Source organism: Scleropages formosus, chromosome 5 (genome assembly GCF_900964775.1).
Source record: "Scleropages formosus chromosome 5, fSclFor1.1, whole genome shotgun sequence".
NCBI lineage: Eukaryota > Metazoa > Chordata > Actinopteri > Osteoglossiformes > Osteoglossidae > Scleropages > Scleropages formosus.
Window position 1 is genome coordinate 22710437 of NC_041810.1, and position 14924 is coordinate 22725360.

Sequence of the window (14924 nt, forward strand, 5' to 3'; positions counted from 1 at the left end):
TCTTCCCGTACACCACTCTCCGCAGCGCCAGGGCAGCGGAATGTCGCGCCTCACGCCTCCGTCTTCCCCCGCAGTGACACACTCCAACAAGCAGGGCGCGATGGCAACGCCCATCAAAAAATAGAACTGAGTTCTCTTCGTTTTGCGTGTGTGTGTTACCAACCTGGTGGGTGTACCTCTACCTGTGACTCACATCCACCTTGAACATCTGGAGCATAAAAGTGGTGTCACACATGTCGCTGTAGTAGGTGAAGGGCTGAGGTCTAATGACACATGTTCAACATGAGACAGCTGTGAAAGGCTCTATTGCTGCACTACAAAGTCTCTCACACAAAGAGTTATGCTCTCTTCTTCTAAAAAGAAGCTTTCCATCTTGCAATTTACAGCTCCATGCGGACCTTGAACCTTTGCTCGCCGCTAAGGGTATGTGAATGCACTGACGCCTGTCCTCGTGCGGCTTTCGAACGTCACCCCCAGGGCCTCCCGATGGGTCAACTGCGAAGCGTTGTGTCGGTCGCAGGGGTGTGACTATGGTGTATGGCACGTGCGTGCATGTAATTCACACCATCTCGAGGCCCCAGGAACACGCGGCAGGCAGTTCCAGGCCCGGCGCATCCATTGGCTACCAACACCCAGACTCACACCCCAAACGGTGACAGAGAGCCAAGTGCTCCAAGATGCAGGGGGCAGGACCATAAACTAGCAGCAGGGGAGCGCCGCGGCTACAAGCGCGGTACTTCAAGGACAGGAAACACTCTCCGCGGGTGGAAATCCATCAAAGGGTCTGAAACGGAACATAAACTGCCCTTTATTTAGCCGGGACCCCCGCGAGAGCGCGGCCCCCGTGCAGACGGGTCGGCTACTGCTGGCCCATGGGTCCCAAGGTCGTATAAATCCAGTGGGTCGCAAGAGCCAAAACAAACCCGAAGCAGAATACAGTAAAGGGTCATGGGGGGAGGCACTAAGCAGAGCATGTTGATCTTTGCAGTGACCTGTGAGAACTGGGGCAGGACTGACGTGGAAGGTAGAAGCAGACTGGAGCGGGGGTGGGGACACTAAAGAGGTTGTGTTACTTCACGTAGCCAAGTTTGGACACACGGTATGAAGTAAGCGTAAAACAGCAGCAAAATTTCAAAGTTCCGGCCATGCAGGTTGTGAGAAGCTGCTTTTTTGATGTCGCTGACAGCACCGAGACCCAGGGAGGCAAAGCCCACCTCTGTCGTTGCCGCTCGCATACTGCAGGGGTTTGCTCTTGTCTATGCTGTTGAAGCTTTGGCTCCGCCGGTTGAGGTTAGAAGCACCATGGACCTTGCTGGTGGTGCCACTGCCTGCAGCTGAGACCCTGGCAGGTCCTGGTAGCCTGGAACAAACACGAAAACACACAAACATCAGCACAAAATATCCGTACAGTTGTGTACCTAAAAAGGATTAACTATTTCTAAAGCAAAGCATAAAAGTTACGGTATCATGGAGACACGCTGAGGATGATGGGAAATACACCACATGACTAAATACTTTCTGTTAGACCAAAGAAAGCCTAAAAACAGTCAATTTTATCCCAGCGCTCCATTAAGGACCTTGTGACAGGTGCAGTAACAGTACGAATTCATGGTAATATCCATAGTAATACCACCGATCTCTGGCCAATGGCATAGCAGCTGGACGGAGCTCATTCCAGAGCGTGTTGAAAAATCGTTCTTGATGCTCTTGTCGTGGCAGCGGTAACGGTTTTATCATACAAAGCAGTCGAGGAAGAAGGGGCAGTGGCCAACAGGTCGGGGGCCCAGAGGAAAGTGACATATTTAAAATAATTGTCTCAATTTGTTTGCGCTCTTCAGAGAAAAGCTGCTCCATTAAGGACCTCCTAAAAGCATCATAATCAATGTTTATATGTAATTAAGTAAGTAAAATCCGGTGGTAGGAAACAGCTTTTGATTACCTTAGATGTAATTACTTGGTCGGGTTTATCACCAGGGTAATATTTTAAATCAATTATATAAACATGGAATCAGAAGTGCAGCTTTTTTTGGTTTTTTTTGTAAGGTTTTTATCAGCTGCACATTCAGTTCTCTCCATATTTCTGGAGTGATCATAAACTCCAGATGATATTTACCTTCAGTCCTCACTGCTTTGTGACCATGAAGTCATGGTTTATTGAGCTTCTCAAGGGCATCGGGGAATTACCACAATGATACCCTGTTTGTCTGTGCCAGGCGACTCAGACCCTGTACCTTTGTCTCACTGCTCTGAAAAAAACACGGTAAAACAAATCCAATGAAACATGCAAGTCTCGTTCCTCGCCCTCGATTTGAGGCTTACGCTCCGAAACGCCCGCTGAAGGGAAGGCCTGTTGAGCACCAAAGAGGTATGTCGTCCTTTCATTCACTGCACACATTTGTTGAGGCCTCACAGCTCATGGGCTGCGACTTGTGGTGCGGGTTCGAATCTGGCTGGTCTGTGTGGGGTTTGCGCCTTCGCTTTGCGTCCCCGTGGGCTACCTCCCACAGCCCAAAGATGCTTTTCACATGAGCTGGTGACTCTAGTCTGCACGTTGTTTGTGTGTGTGTGTGTGTGTGTGTGTGTGTGTGTGTGTGTGTCTGTGTGCCCCCATTGTGATCCGATCGTTGCCCCTCTCTTGCACTGCACAGGCGGTGTTTTTAACAGAACCCAGGTTACACACAACACACAGGTAGGATGAGAAATGTCAGAAGAGGTGAAACATGCAGCTGAATCCTGCACGGGTCGCTGTGTATCTGCTGTACTCTCGCTTACCATGTTCTACATCGAATTAACATTCAGTGTTGGTGTCTGTCAAACACTGCCCCCTGCTGCACGAATGGGGAGTTTGATTAATGGTCTCGAGGTTCTGGTCAGGTCCACAGGGCTGGATGAGCGGCACGGGAGGCATTGTGGGTAACGACAGTGTTTCGCAGCTCTTGAGCTACTCATCTGGGGCGCAGGCAGAAATGAAGGCGTCCGGAATCCACGCGTGATTCTTGTGTAAGGAACACACGTAGATGCTCAAAATGAAACCCGGTTCAATAAAGGACCCAGTGGGGAACTCGCAGGTCCAAGAACACAGTGACCACGAATGTGTTTTGAGGCACAGCACACCGAACAGAACCACGCACAAGCCGCACACGTGTCGCGACATCTAACCGTCTGTTCAAGTCTGAGAATGGAGAGCAAAGTGGCGCCAACAGACCGCTTATTCACTGAGTGAACATGCCCCCACGGGCTCATTCACCCCCCACTTTACAGCCCCGGCCGGCCGGCCAACCGGCTGCCTGCCTGCCCCCGCGACCCCTCGCTGTCCCAGCACTGCCCGCAGGGAGTCCACAAGAGACAACCTCACAATGCAAGTTTCCCCCACTTATTAGCGGAGATGACAAACAGCACTTTGTTCACTGGGGGGTCATGAGGAAGGGAGTGACAAGGGACACAAGAACCTCTTCCACAAACAGCTCCTTTTTGTCTGAGGCTTTACCTTTTTTTCACTTGACTGTACTTAGGCAGAGCGCAGTGTGTGTTCACAGTTGGTTAAAACTTCCATGAAAGGAAAGTACCGCATCGTCACCGCATGAGCTCGTCAAAGGCTCGTCTCGCACCCCTGTCCTCTGGGAACGGACGGTCTTAATGGAACCAGGAACAACTGGTAAAATAGTCCCCACGGCCGGGCTCTCAAAGGGGGTACAGTGTAGCGTGTACAGCGTAGGGAGTGTGATAATGCGAACGGGACCAGCTGCTCCTGAATCTTTGCCATTGCAAAGTGTCGAGAGTCACTGCACAGGAAGCATAACCCTATTTACCGCTAACTTACTGTAAGCATTGTGTGTCTGTTACTATTTACCCCGAACTCACAGACGGTTACTATTTCATCACTGCTCTCAAGTGTTGGATCAAGAAAAGTGACGTCAGAAACCTCTCACACGGGCTGCAAGTTTTATATATACATATATATGTATGTGTGTATATATACATACACGTCACTCCTTATCAAACTCACACTGATGAGGGCATTTTGCTGAAAGGAGTCCACTGTGCACAAATTGAGCTCGACTGCCCTGTCTCAGGGACGGCTTGTGGCGTGGTGGTTGGAGCGGCTGCCTTTGGCTCTGAAGGTTGCGGGTTCGATCCCCGCCTCTGGCTGTGGTGCCCTTAAGCAAGGTGCCTACCCTGTAATTACTCCGGTAGTGTGAACCAGCTCTGTGTCCGGGTACATAGTTCTGACCTTGTGATGGACTGGTGTCCCATCCTGGCTGTACCCCCCACCCCCTTCTGCCTTGCACCCAGTATTTCCAGGATTGTCTCCGGGCACCCCGCAACCCCATGTGGGATGAGTGGTTGTTGAAACTGGTTGGTTTGTCCTGTCCCAGCGCTCTTCTGTCTGAATGCAAGTCATCAGGATTCCAGCACCCAAGTTTTTTTTTTTTTTTCCTTTTCAAATTTTTACCTGGAGTCCATCTTTTGATAATTCTCATTTTTACTATACCAATCTAGGGTAAGTACCTTGCAGGAGTGCGAATTTGATGTTCAATCATTCAGCTGCAAGCTCCAACCAGCAGGCCACTTGCTGCTCCCTTCTGAACGCAGCGTTGCCATGAATTCCTAGGTGGAGCTGTGCGAGACTGGTCTTTGGCGGTGCAAGAGCGCCCCCAGTATACTCACCGGGTTGTCTTCTTGGGAGGAGCCGCTATGCCGCTGTGACTGGCCGGAGCCGCATATCGGGCAGTGAGGCTGCGCACGCGGGAGAGAAGAGCACAGAAATGAGCTCAATGACGTCACTCCGTCCAGTTCAACTGAACGTCACCACAATGTCCAAACACGAAAACTAAACAAACGAAGAGGGGATCAAACGACACGTCCCGTCGTGGCACAGAAAGTAGAGGGAGCCAAAGCCAAACATTTGTTTGTTCCTTTGATAATTCCTTCACAGGACATTGTCAAGACTAGCCGCCATTAGGAAGCCGCTCCTCAAAGACGCCTCTAGGACCCTGTGAAAGTCCCGCTGCTGAGTGAGAATAGAAGAAAGTGTTGCTCTACGAACCTTGAGCCACGGGGAGGAATGGGAAATTCTTGCGAATAAAGTCACAGCTTGGGAGGACACACTCCTCCTTAGTCATGTTGAAGGAAAACAAGCACAGCTCCGAGTCATCCCCTCTGGATGGAGTTCAGGATTCACAGGAAGGAAAGAGTCTTTCATAGAGGAAAAGAGACCATAAAATTGATTTTTTATTTCTTCAGACTCCACTAATAGATATGGAAATGTGAAAGATAACAGTGTGTTCTAGTCACACTGGAATGAATCACAGCAAAAGCATCTAGATCCCACGAGGCCAGCGGTACGGGCCCAAGCACCGAATTGTTGCCCATTCCGTCACACGTTATGCGGTGAATCGGCGCTACGACTCAATTTCCTGCCTGGAGCCACTTGAACCCCAGTTAGCAGACACCGCACAGAGGCATTTATTTTCCTGCCACAAAGGACGCCCATATTGGGATCTGGCAACTTTCAGCAAAACTCATGTTCACACTGCTGTCTGAAGCTCCTGGCAGTTTAGTTTCAAGTTTCAAGTTTATTGTCATACATACAGTACCATGTACATGTATCATGAAATTCTTCCCGAATGCTTCTCCACAGACCATGGACAAGGACAGAGACAATAGAAATACTGCACAAACAAAACAATGACAATGACAGTGAGTAGTGCAACAGCAATAGCATAAATAATGGTAACAGTACTAACGATAATGGTAACAGTCGGAGAACTCAGAACGAGAGAATGAGAATGCTTAAAGTGACAGAGTAATTTACCAATGTGCTTGGGTGGAGCAGTCCAACTCTAGTTACTAAAGGTGGCACATTGGTTAGTGTTGTATAGTCTTACAGCAGTGGGGTAAAAACTGTTCCTGTACCTAGCTGTGCGGGTTCGAATAGACCTGAGCCGTTTTGCAGATGGCAGGGAAGAGAAAAGTGCCCGTGCGGGGTGACTACGATCTCTCACGATGCGCATCGTCTTTCTGAGGCAGCGTGCGGTGTAGGTGTCCTCGACTGCTGGTAGCTGCGTGCCGATGATCCTGAGCTGTTTGACCACCCTCTGTAGGGCTTTCTTGTCCTGTATGGAGCAGCTGCCGCCCCAGGATGTAATACACCCTGTGAGGATGGACTCCACAGCATACCTGTAGAAAGTGTGGTGAGGACTGTAGTGGACGTCCTGGCTTTCTTCAGACGCCTGAGGAAGTGGAAGCGTTGATGGGCCTTTTTGATGGTCGATGCTGTGTGCTCAGTCCATGTGAGTTTGGCAGTGAGGGTGACCCTTAGGAACTGGAAGCTGTTGACCCTCTCTACAATGTCCCCTCCTATGTAGATGGGTGCATGAGCCATCTCCTGTTTCCTGAAGTCAGTCACCAGCTCCTTAGTTTCACTGACATTGAGAGACAGGTTGTTGTCCTGGCACTACTTTGCCAGGAGCCTCACCTCCTCTTTGTAGGCCTTCTCATCGTTGTTGGTGATCAGACCCACAATGGTGGTATCGTCGGCAAACTTTATGATGGCGTTGGGGCTGTGCCTGGTCACACAGCACTGGTCTCAGGACGCTTCCCTGTGGAGTGCCAGTGTTGAGGATCAGTGGGGAGGAGATATTACTGCCAATCCGCACTCGCTGGGGTCCGTTGGTGAGGAAATCCAGGGTCCAATTGCACAGTCCCAGCCCTAGTAGTTTCTGGATCAGCTTGGTTGGGGTGACAGTGTTAAATGCTGAGCTATAGTCTACAAACAATAGCCTTGCATAGCAGTTTTTATTATCCAGGTGAGACAGAATGGTGTGAAGTGTGTGTGGTATTGCGTCTTCGGTGGATCTGTTGTGGCGGTAAGCAAACTGCAGTGGGTCCAAAGTGTCTGGGATGGTGTCCTTAACGTGTCCCAGCACCAGCCTCTCAAAGCATTTCATTGCAATGGGGGTCAGTGCCACTGGGCGATAGCCATTAAGGCAGCTCACTTTGTTTTTTCTTAGGAATGGGGATGATGGTGGTGTTTTTGAAACAAGTGGGTACAGTTGAGGTTTTTAAGGAACTGTTAAATACATCCGTGAAGATAGTGGCCAGTTGCTCACTGCATGTTTTTAAAACTCGCCCTGAAATTCCGTCCGGTCCAGCAGCTTTGCGGACGTTGACTCGGCTAAAAGTTTTTCTCACCTGTGCCATAGAGGCGGTGAGACCGGCGTTATCATGTACTGTGGGGATGCGCAGAGGGGGGTCTTTCAGCTCGAAGCAGCCATAAAACGCATTCAGTTTGTCTGAGAGAGACACAGCAGCACCCGTCAATGCCCGCCTTTCTGGTTTATAATCCGTTAATGTTTGAATTCCCTGCCACAGCCTAGTGCATCTTGAGTGCAGTTAAACTGTGATTCCACCTTCCTGCTATTTTCCCGTTTCGTGCTGGCTATGGCTTTGCGGAGCTCGTACTTGCTCTTCTTGTACGCGTCCGAGTCTCCGGATAGAAACGCGCAAGTTCGCGCGCGGATCTTATTTTGGATTTCTCCGGTAATCCACTGTTTTTTGTTGGGGAATAAGCAGACTGTTTTTTGTGGTATGCAGACATTTACGCAGAACCCGATGAAGTCCGTGACCACTGTGGCATACTCGTCCAGATCGGAGGATGAGTTTCTGAACATGTCCCAGTCCACGGAGTCGAAGCAGTCCCGGAGCCTTTCCTCCGCTTCTGGTGTCCAGCGCTGTACAGTGCGCGTCACGGGTTCCTCTCGCTTCAGTTTCTGCTTGTAGACCGGGAGCAGCAGAATCGAGGCGTGATCTGACTGTCCGAGGTGTGGACGCAGCAGGGAGCGGTACGCACCTTTGTGTGAAGTGTAGCAGTGGTCGAGGGTGTCCGAGCCTCTGGTGGGGCAGGAGATGTGCTGATGGTACTTGGCGTATACGTTCCTGAAATCGGCTTGGTTAAAGTCCCCAGAGATAATGAACAGTCCATCTGGGTGCTTGTTCTCGTACTTAGGGACGACGTGGTACAGTTCGTTCAGCGCACTGCGTGTGTTCCCTTGGGGTGGGATGTAAACTGCGGCCACGAGCACAGCCGAGAACTCCCGGGCAGGTAGAACGGTCAGCATTCGATCAGAAGGTATTCAAGGTCCGGAGTGCAGTTCTGTGTAATCGCTTCCACATTTGTACATCATGCGTCGTTAATAAGAAAGCATACGCCCCCTCCTCTCTTTTTCCCCAATGAATCAGTCCGACGTGCACGGTAAATTGAGAAGCCCTTGGGTTGGACCGCGTGGTCCGGTGTGCTGGCGGTGAGCCACGTCTCCGTAAAGCAGAAAACACAGCAGTTCCGTAAATCTCTTCGGAATTTAAGTCGCCCTCTGAGATCGTCCAGTTTGTTGTCCGGAGACTGAACGTTGGACAGGAAAACGCTGGGCATCGGAGGTCGTAGCCCGCTGCGTTTCGCTCTCACCTGAATGCCGGCCCTGCGGCCCCGTTTCCGAGATCGCGTCTTCCGTGTGGCCTCAGGTGGGATGCAGTCACGATGTTGTTTGTGGCAGAGCGAAGGTAGCGAGTTCGGCTCTCTAACGCTAGAATTGCGTCGTACTGTTTCACGTATTTCCAGAAGTGTTTGGCTGTCATAAGTAATAAGAGAGTAAATTGACTGGAGGAATAGTGACACAAACTAAAATAATATACGCTAAACTAACAAGTCTGCGAGGAGAAGCAATCAACACGTCGCCTCGTGCTGGCGCCATGATGCAAGACCAGAGCAGAATTGAAGGATGAGCCAAAAATGCACAGAATGGACAGAAATGGATAGAATCACCTATTGAAACGCATTCGATATAGACAGTAAAGTGATGCCTTGCATCATGTGACATTCTGGGGCACCCAAAATAACAAAAAGCACCTTTGTGTATAATTTATGTCATTTACATTCATCAAATCGCTTTTCTCCAAAGTGACTTCCAATGAACTCTATGTAGTGTTATGAGCCCACACGCCTTATTCACGAAGGTGACTTACACTGCTAGATACACTACTTACACTGGGTCACTCATCCATACATCAGTGGAACACACACTCTGTCACTCACACACTATGAGTGAACTTGAACAGCCTGTCTTTGGACTGTGGGAGGAAACCAGAGCACCTGGAATAAACCCCCACAGACATGGGGAGAACATGCGAACTCCACAGAGACTGAGAGGGGATCAAACCCACGCCCTCTCGCACTACCCCGGCGCTGCGAGACAGGAGCGCTACTTGCTGTGCCACCATGCCGTTATTTAGCTCACGTCCACCAGCTTTGTAAACACAACCATTCCAACCTAACGAGACCGTCTCCCCTGCTGAGGCACAAACCCAAGGATGTGAATTGGAAAGAGTCAGAATCTTTGGCAAATATGCTGACACAGGAAAATCCAAACAGCGGGATGTTTGGAGGGGATCTGACTTGACACCTTTTCTTTTTACTGTTTTTTTGTAAATCAGCACCTAGACATGAGCTGGTCACATCAACACAGAGAAATATCAAATAGTCCATAAATGTAAAACAAGGTCACAAGGTCAAAAGATCACAGGATTACAATACATCTCAGGTGTGATCAATTGCATAGCTCTGTGTAATAACTCCCAGAAGGCAGTCCAGACTTTCTGGAATTCCTCTCAATTGTTGTGCTGATCAGCCTCATTTTACCAAATTGAACACTCTGCCCATCCACACATTTATAGCAGGAAGTTCCAGAATGTGGAGTAGTCAGCACATGCTCCAGACCCTCACCCAAAGTAATGGGTGGTGGCTTAAGAAGAAACCAGAAGACAAATCTAACTTTTGGTGAAAGGTTTTTCAAATGGTTGCGTGAACATCGCACGGAGACACACTGGACTGAGGGACATTCTGTGAACGAGCGTCAACTTTTATTCCCGGATGCTGAAGGAGGAGCACATATATCATCACCCATCCATCATCATTCTAAGACAAGTCAAGGTCAATGTATGAAACCATGTAGGAGTAGTAGGGGCTTTCAGCAACAGCAGTTCCCCCCCCCTCCGGCCCCCTTCCATCAGACACCAGGGAGCACTTTGAGCCACTTGGCTGGTTAAGAACAAACAGCCTCTCTTGGTTGCTGGTGCTCCCCGGTCATTAAAACCCGAAGAAGCGGTCCATCCAGCGGCGCATAAATCGACATGGCGAAGACAGGACACGATGCGGGAATGTCAGCACTCCCCTCAACACCCACAGTCCCTCTTTATTCGGCCTCACAATGGAGAGTTCTTCTTGGGCATATCCAAACTGGCCCACGGGGGCCAGCGTCCTAGAATATAAAAACTGGAGATAAATCCAGGTCATATACTGCCCACCGTTACCACGCTTGGTCTTTTTTTTTTCCCCTCCCCTCAAAGGTCCTCTGTCCGTGGGCACAAGGAGACCTGCAAAGTGCCACTTCTTCCCGGGGCTCAGCAGTGGCAGGGACAAGGCCGGCGGGCCCCTCGCAGCACCGCACCAGCCGCACAGGCGCCTTCGTTCAACTCGGATCGACACTATAACGTGTGGCACGTTAACCGTTTCGCTAATGGGGCCGTAAGTTAAGATGACGACAAGTACGGAAGAGCGAGCTGCTGTAGACCAACGTGTGCATGAGCTGCGATATCCCGCGCAATCAGGGGGCATTGGATTCGGAGGAGAGCTGGACAGGGATTTTCTGCCATTTTATATTTTTTTGTGAAACTGGCGGGATTATGAGATTTGTTGGCGCCAAGTCCTTTTTCCAGGGGTCCATTTCCCTCCTCCCGAACCCAACAGACGTGCCTGACCAGGTGTCTGCCGTTTCCCTCACCATCGGAGCCCTAATCCTTGGCCTCGACCTTACGGCTCAGAGCGAGGAGGCCCGGGAGACGACCCAGAAGCTGCGGACACTGCCCTCTGTGCGCAAGCTGGGAGGCGGCGCACCCATCCATAAGAGCAATGGCTGTGCCTCTGTCACTAGGACCCAAGTTGGGGGTGGCACATGGCCTGACAAAGGGGATGAGAAAGATCACACTTGACTCATCTGCTCTAGCAGAAACACTTGCTTTGCTAAAAAGGAAGCACTGAAGGCTCTTCTTTACATACTGAATGAAAAGACGCCATTTATCAGATTCTTGCGTTTTGTTTACGTGCCCATCAAACGCAATAAAAACCCGTAATACATTCATACGCCTGACGTCAGTTCCCATGTTAATGACTTTAAGAAGCATATATATGGCATTCGTTTACATACTGGTGCACTGAAGAAACGTGTCCATCCTAAAAAATGAAGTCTTTCGGTGAGCTGGAGGGGTGCTGTCCCACCACTGCTCGAAATCCTACAGACAATAGGGGGGTTGAGAACCTACACCCTCCATCTCTCATTTACTACAAGTTGAGCGCGTCGTCTTCTTTGTTCTGATGTATTAGTACTCCTAAGGGCCTCAACTTTAAGTCGACAGTCACAACTCATCAAGTGCGAAAACAATGTCGTTCCAACGAAAACACTCGAACTTACAGAGCAGGTCGAAAGGTATAAAATTATTTACATCTTCTTTAATGAACGTGTGCTTGAACGGTGGCTTCAAATGAGGTCAGAGTCATTTTGCATATGACAGAAGGCAAATGTGACAAAATTTTAAGGGAAAATACTGCACGGGGACGAGACCGACCCAAACTCTTGGATCAAACCTCCTTTCCAGTCGAAATTAACCTGCACGTTAAAATGACCCATCGCAAAAGACAACATTCCTTTCCACGGGCAGTTAAGTTGCCCTTTAATTAATTGTCTGTAACTGAAATGTAATCGAGTGTCTCGCGTAAACACGAACCCAAAACTGAACAGTGTGACAGGGCAAAGCGCTCATTTCTTCACACACCCTCCTAAGTCTCTCCCCGGTTGGTCTCCTTTCAGCACAACTGCACCAAATGACATGGACTTTGGGCAAAGTAATTGACGAAGCCCGTCATTCCCCAGGAAAATGTCTCGCGTCTCGTACTTGGGGACAGATGAAGCATAATATGAAGCAATCCTGGCCTCTCTCCTGTCAGCATTCAACAAGTAGTCTTACGCCAGCAACGGCACCTCCTTTCCCCGAGACAGCCGGTAATCAAACATGCGTTACCACAGCGACGGGTATCCAGCCGCCGGGCCGTCCGGGGTCTTTTCCGCACAAGGAAAACGCGCTTCTCCACCAAACAGCGGGCCCAACGTGCGCTGAGAGCAACTGCCAAAAAGCCGAGAAGCCGAGAAGCACGAGAGCCGCGGCGGCCTCCTCTTCTTCCCCTTGTCCAAAGTGTTGGACCGGGCTTCTTCTCCTACACGCGCCCGCAGCCTCGCCCGAACCATTGACACCCCCGCGTCCCGGCCCAGCGGCCACGCAGAATCTTTCCATATGGGAAGAGCCCTACAACATGCAATTATGGCTTTGGGGAGAGCAGGGAATCCAGAGATTAGGATCAAACGCTGAGAGTGGTGCCATAAAGTGAAGTGCTGGAATGCTAAATGGAGCCTGCAAGCATTCAGTGAAAAACAACCTCTCTCACATTGCAGTAGATATCGGACCGTATTGTCTGTTGCGGTGCCAACGCTAAATATGTATTTGACCCTGTCAGAGAAGGTCTCGGCTCGACGGATCGAGTGAACAGATACATAATGCATGCGTGGAATGCGCTGAGATTTACACAGGGATCTCATATACTAGGAAATAATGGATGACGGAGCAGTAACACCTTCACACTTCTGAGAGCACGTTGCAGGCCTCATATTATATTAATGACGTATGGACACAGCAGTGCCGTGGGGAGTAGGGATGCGGAGGTCCGGACAGGTTCTCTGGGCAAATCAAACCTTTTGACCAGTGAGAAATAAGCCGTGCCCTTCCATTACTGCAGGTCAACTGCGCACACACACACACACACGTGCATGGGGTGTACCGCTGCACTCTGCTGCTGTGACCCTCCAGAATAATTCACCTGCTTGGCTCAGGCTGCTCTCACTCACCGAGGACCTTCCAGGCCACAACGTGCCACTGCTGGTCTGACCAAGTGGCCAGAGGACTGTCCAGCCTGACAAAACAAACTCAGGTGGACAAAGTGAGTCCAACTCCAAGTTAGAGAAGAGGAGGAAACCTGAGCAAAGACCTGCAGATGACATCAGTCACCAAAAAGCCACACATGACAGTGGGGATTAAACGGGACATGGCCGCGTTGAGACGACCAGCACCACCCTCACGCTGTGGTACAGCTTGCTTCTGGCTGCACAACAAACAGTACCACATTTACACTTTCTGCCTGTGACGTATCAGTGCACATTAGTTCAGCATCTTTCACCAACTAAAACTGCACGAAAACATAAAGACGGCATTGATAGCTTTCGGATCACAAGGGAGTGCGAACCGCTGGGGCGGCAGTCTGGTGGGGCCCAGAAACCCCCCACAGCCCCTAAAAGGCCAGAACCAGACAGGCCACATGGAAACAAATGCGCCTTATCGAGGGGGGGGGGGAGACCTCCAGTGTCTGTTTACATCACTTGACCTTTCCCGATGCCAACTTCATCTCATCTTCATGCCAGTTATCAATAAGAACACAGCATATTATGAAAGTTGTTTACTTTATTTTATTCTGATTTTCTTTCTATCAGCAGCCATCATGCAGCAGGGGGTGACCTCTAAATGACCGAGTGGTACTGAGCTGCTCTGTGCTACCTCAACACACCTCACTTCACTTGTGTAAATACACTGGCTTATTTATTTATTTCTCCAACATTCATCAGCCTCTCTGTCTCCCCGCTGTGTGTGTGTATAGATGTACGTTTGTGTATGTTGAACATTGTATGCTGCTGCAAACAAGCGGAACTTCCCTTTGAGATGACAGCTTCATTCATTCATTCCGTTTCCTGGCAAAGGTCAACATACAACACAAGGGATTATTTTAAAATAAAACAGATTACTTGCAGAAACTCCTCCAAAAGCTAATGAATAAAATTACACTGATGTTAACTATTGCAAATTAGCATTAACAGTCATTAAGGAAGGGGCAAAATCATAGTGGGTTCATTTAAAAGGCTGAGGCTGTCCCACAAGAGCAGCAAATCATTCATTTCTTTCAAGTGTTTAAACCCACATGGAAAGACCGGAGGAAGGCAAGAGCGGGCAGCCAAACGTACCTGGACTGCATGTCCTGTGTCTTGTGGGGACTCGCTGGCGCCGCCCTGGTGGTCTGATGCGTGACGTGCTGCTGGAGCTCCACAAGGGACTGGTAGTACTGCTGTTGGTGCTGCTGCTGCTGCTTGTAGCGGGACAGGCTAAAGAAGAGCCCCAGGATGGTCTTCAGATTGCCATTCCTGATCTCTACCGAGGGCAGGCAGACGACAGACGTCACACCACGGGAACAAACAGCGTACAAACTCTCACTCGGTACCATTCAGACCACAAGGAATTCCTCAAACCCCCGTTTTTACAAATCAAGCTGCCAAAGTAGCTGTAAAAACAACTGTTTGAAAGCGGCCGCACTGACCACTTGAAGCTTAGTCATTTGAAGAGCATTCCTTACAATGATGAGGCGCGTCTCGAAACCCCTCCAGTGATGAGACCCATCTTTTTAGAGACTTTCATGTCCTGGAGCTGAACGACTCTGAAAAGCTCCTATTCAAAATCCCAGACTTTCGAGATTCATGGAGTCAAGGCTGAATTGGGGGGGCTCTCTGTGCAGAACTAAAGTGGGTTAATATGAGCTGGTTTTAACACCCACTGCCTTCCATTAGGGGGTCTGTCATGTGCAGCCCAGTGGAAGGTGAAGAGCAGGAAAGCTGTAGCAGCAATCGAACAGGATGCTGGTGCCAGAGGTGGGATGTATTTCAGCCCTTCTCCAGCGAGATAAAACACTCCTCTGATTTACAGCTCGCTTGCCATTTGCAGAT

The 14924-nt window shown here is 49.8% G+C and overlaps 1 protein-coding gene across 4 annotated transcripts in view; it reads right to left on the bottom strand.

Moving 5' to 3' along the window:
* Positions 1–14924, bottom strand: part of LOC108942194 (neuron navigator 3-like) — a 207489-nt gene that overhangs the window by 51507 nt on the left and 141058 nt on the right. For all 4 annotated transcript variants that reach the window (XM_029252127.1, XM_029252128.1, XM_018765340.2 and 1 more), the window contains 3 exons: positions 14172–14355; positions 4669–4737; positions 1215–1360 (listed from right to left, as the gene is read on the bottom strand). In XM_029252127.1, coding sequence (XP_029107960.1) covers positions 1215–1360; positions 4669–4737; positions 14172–14355 — 399 coding nt within the window. The remainder of the gene's footprint in view (positions 1–1214; positions 1361–4668; positions 4738–14171; positions 14356–14924) is intronic.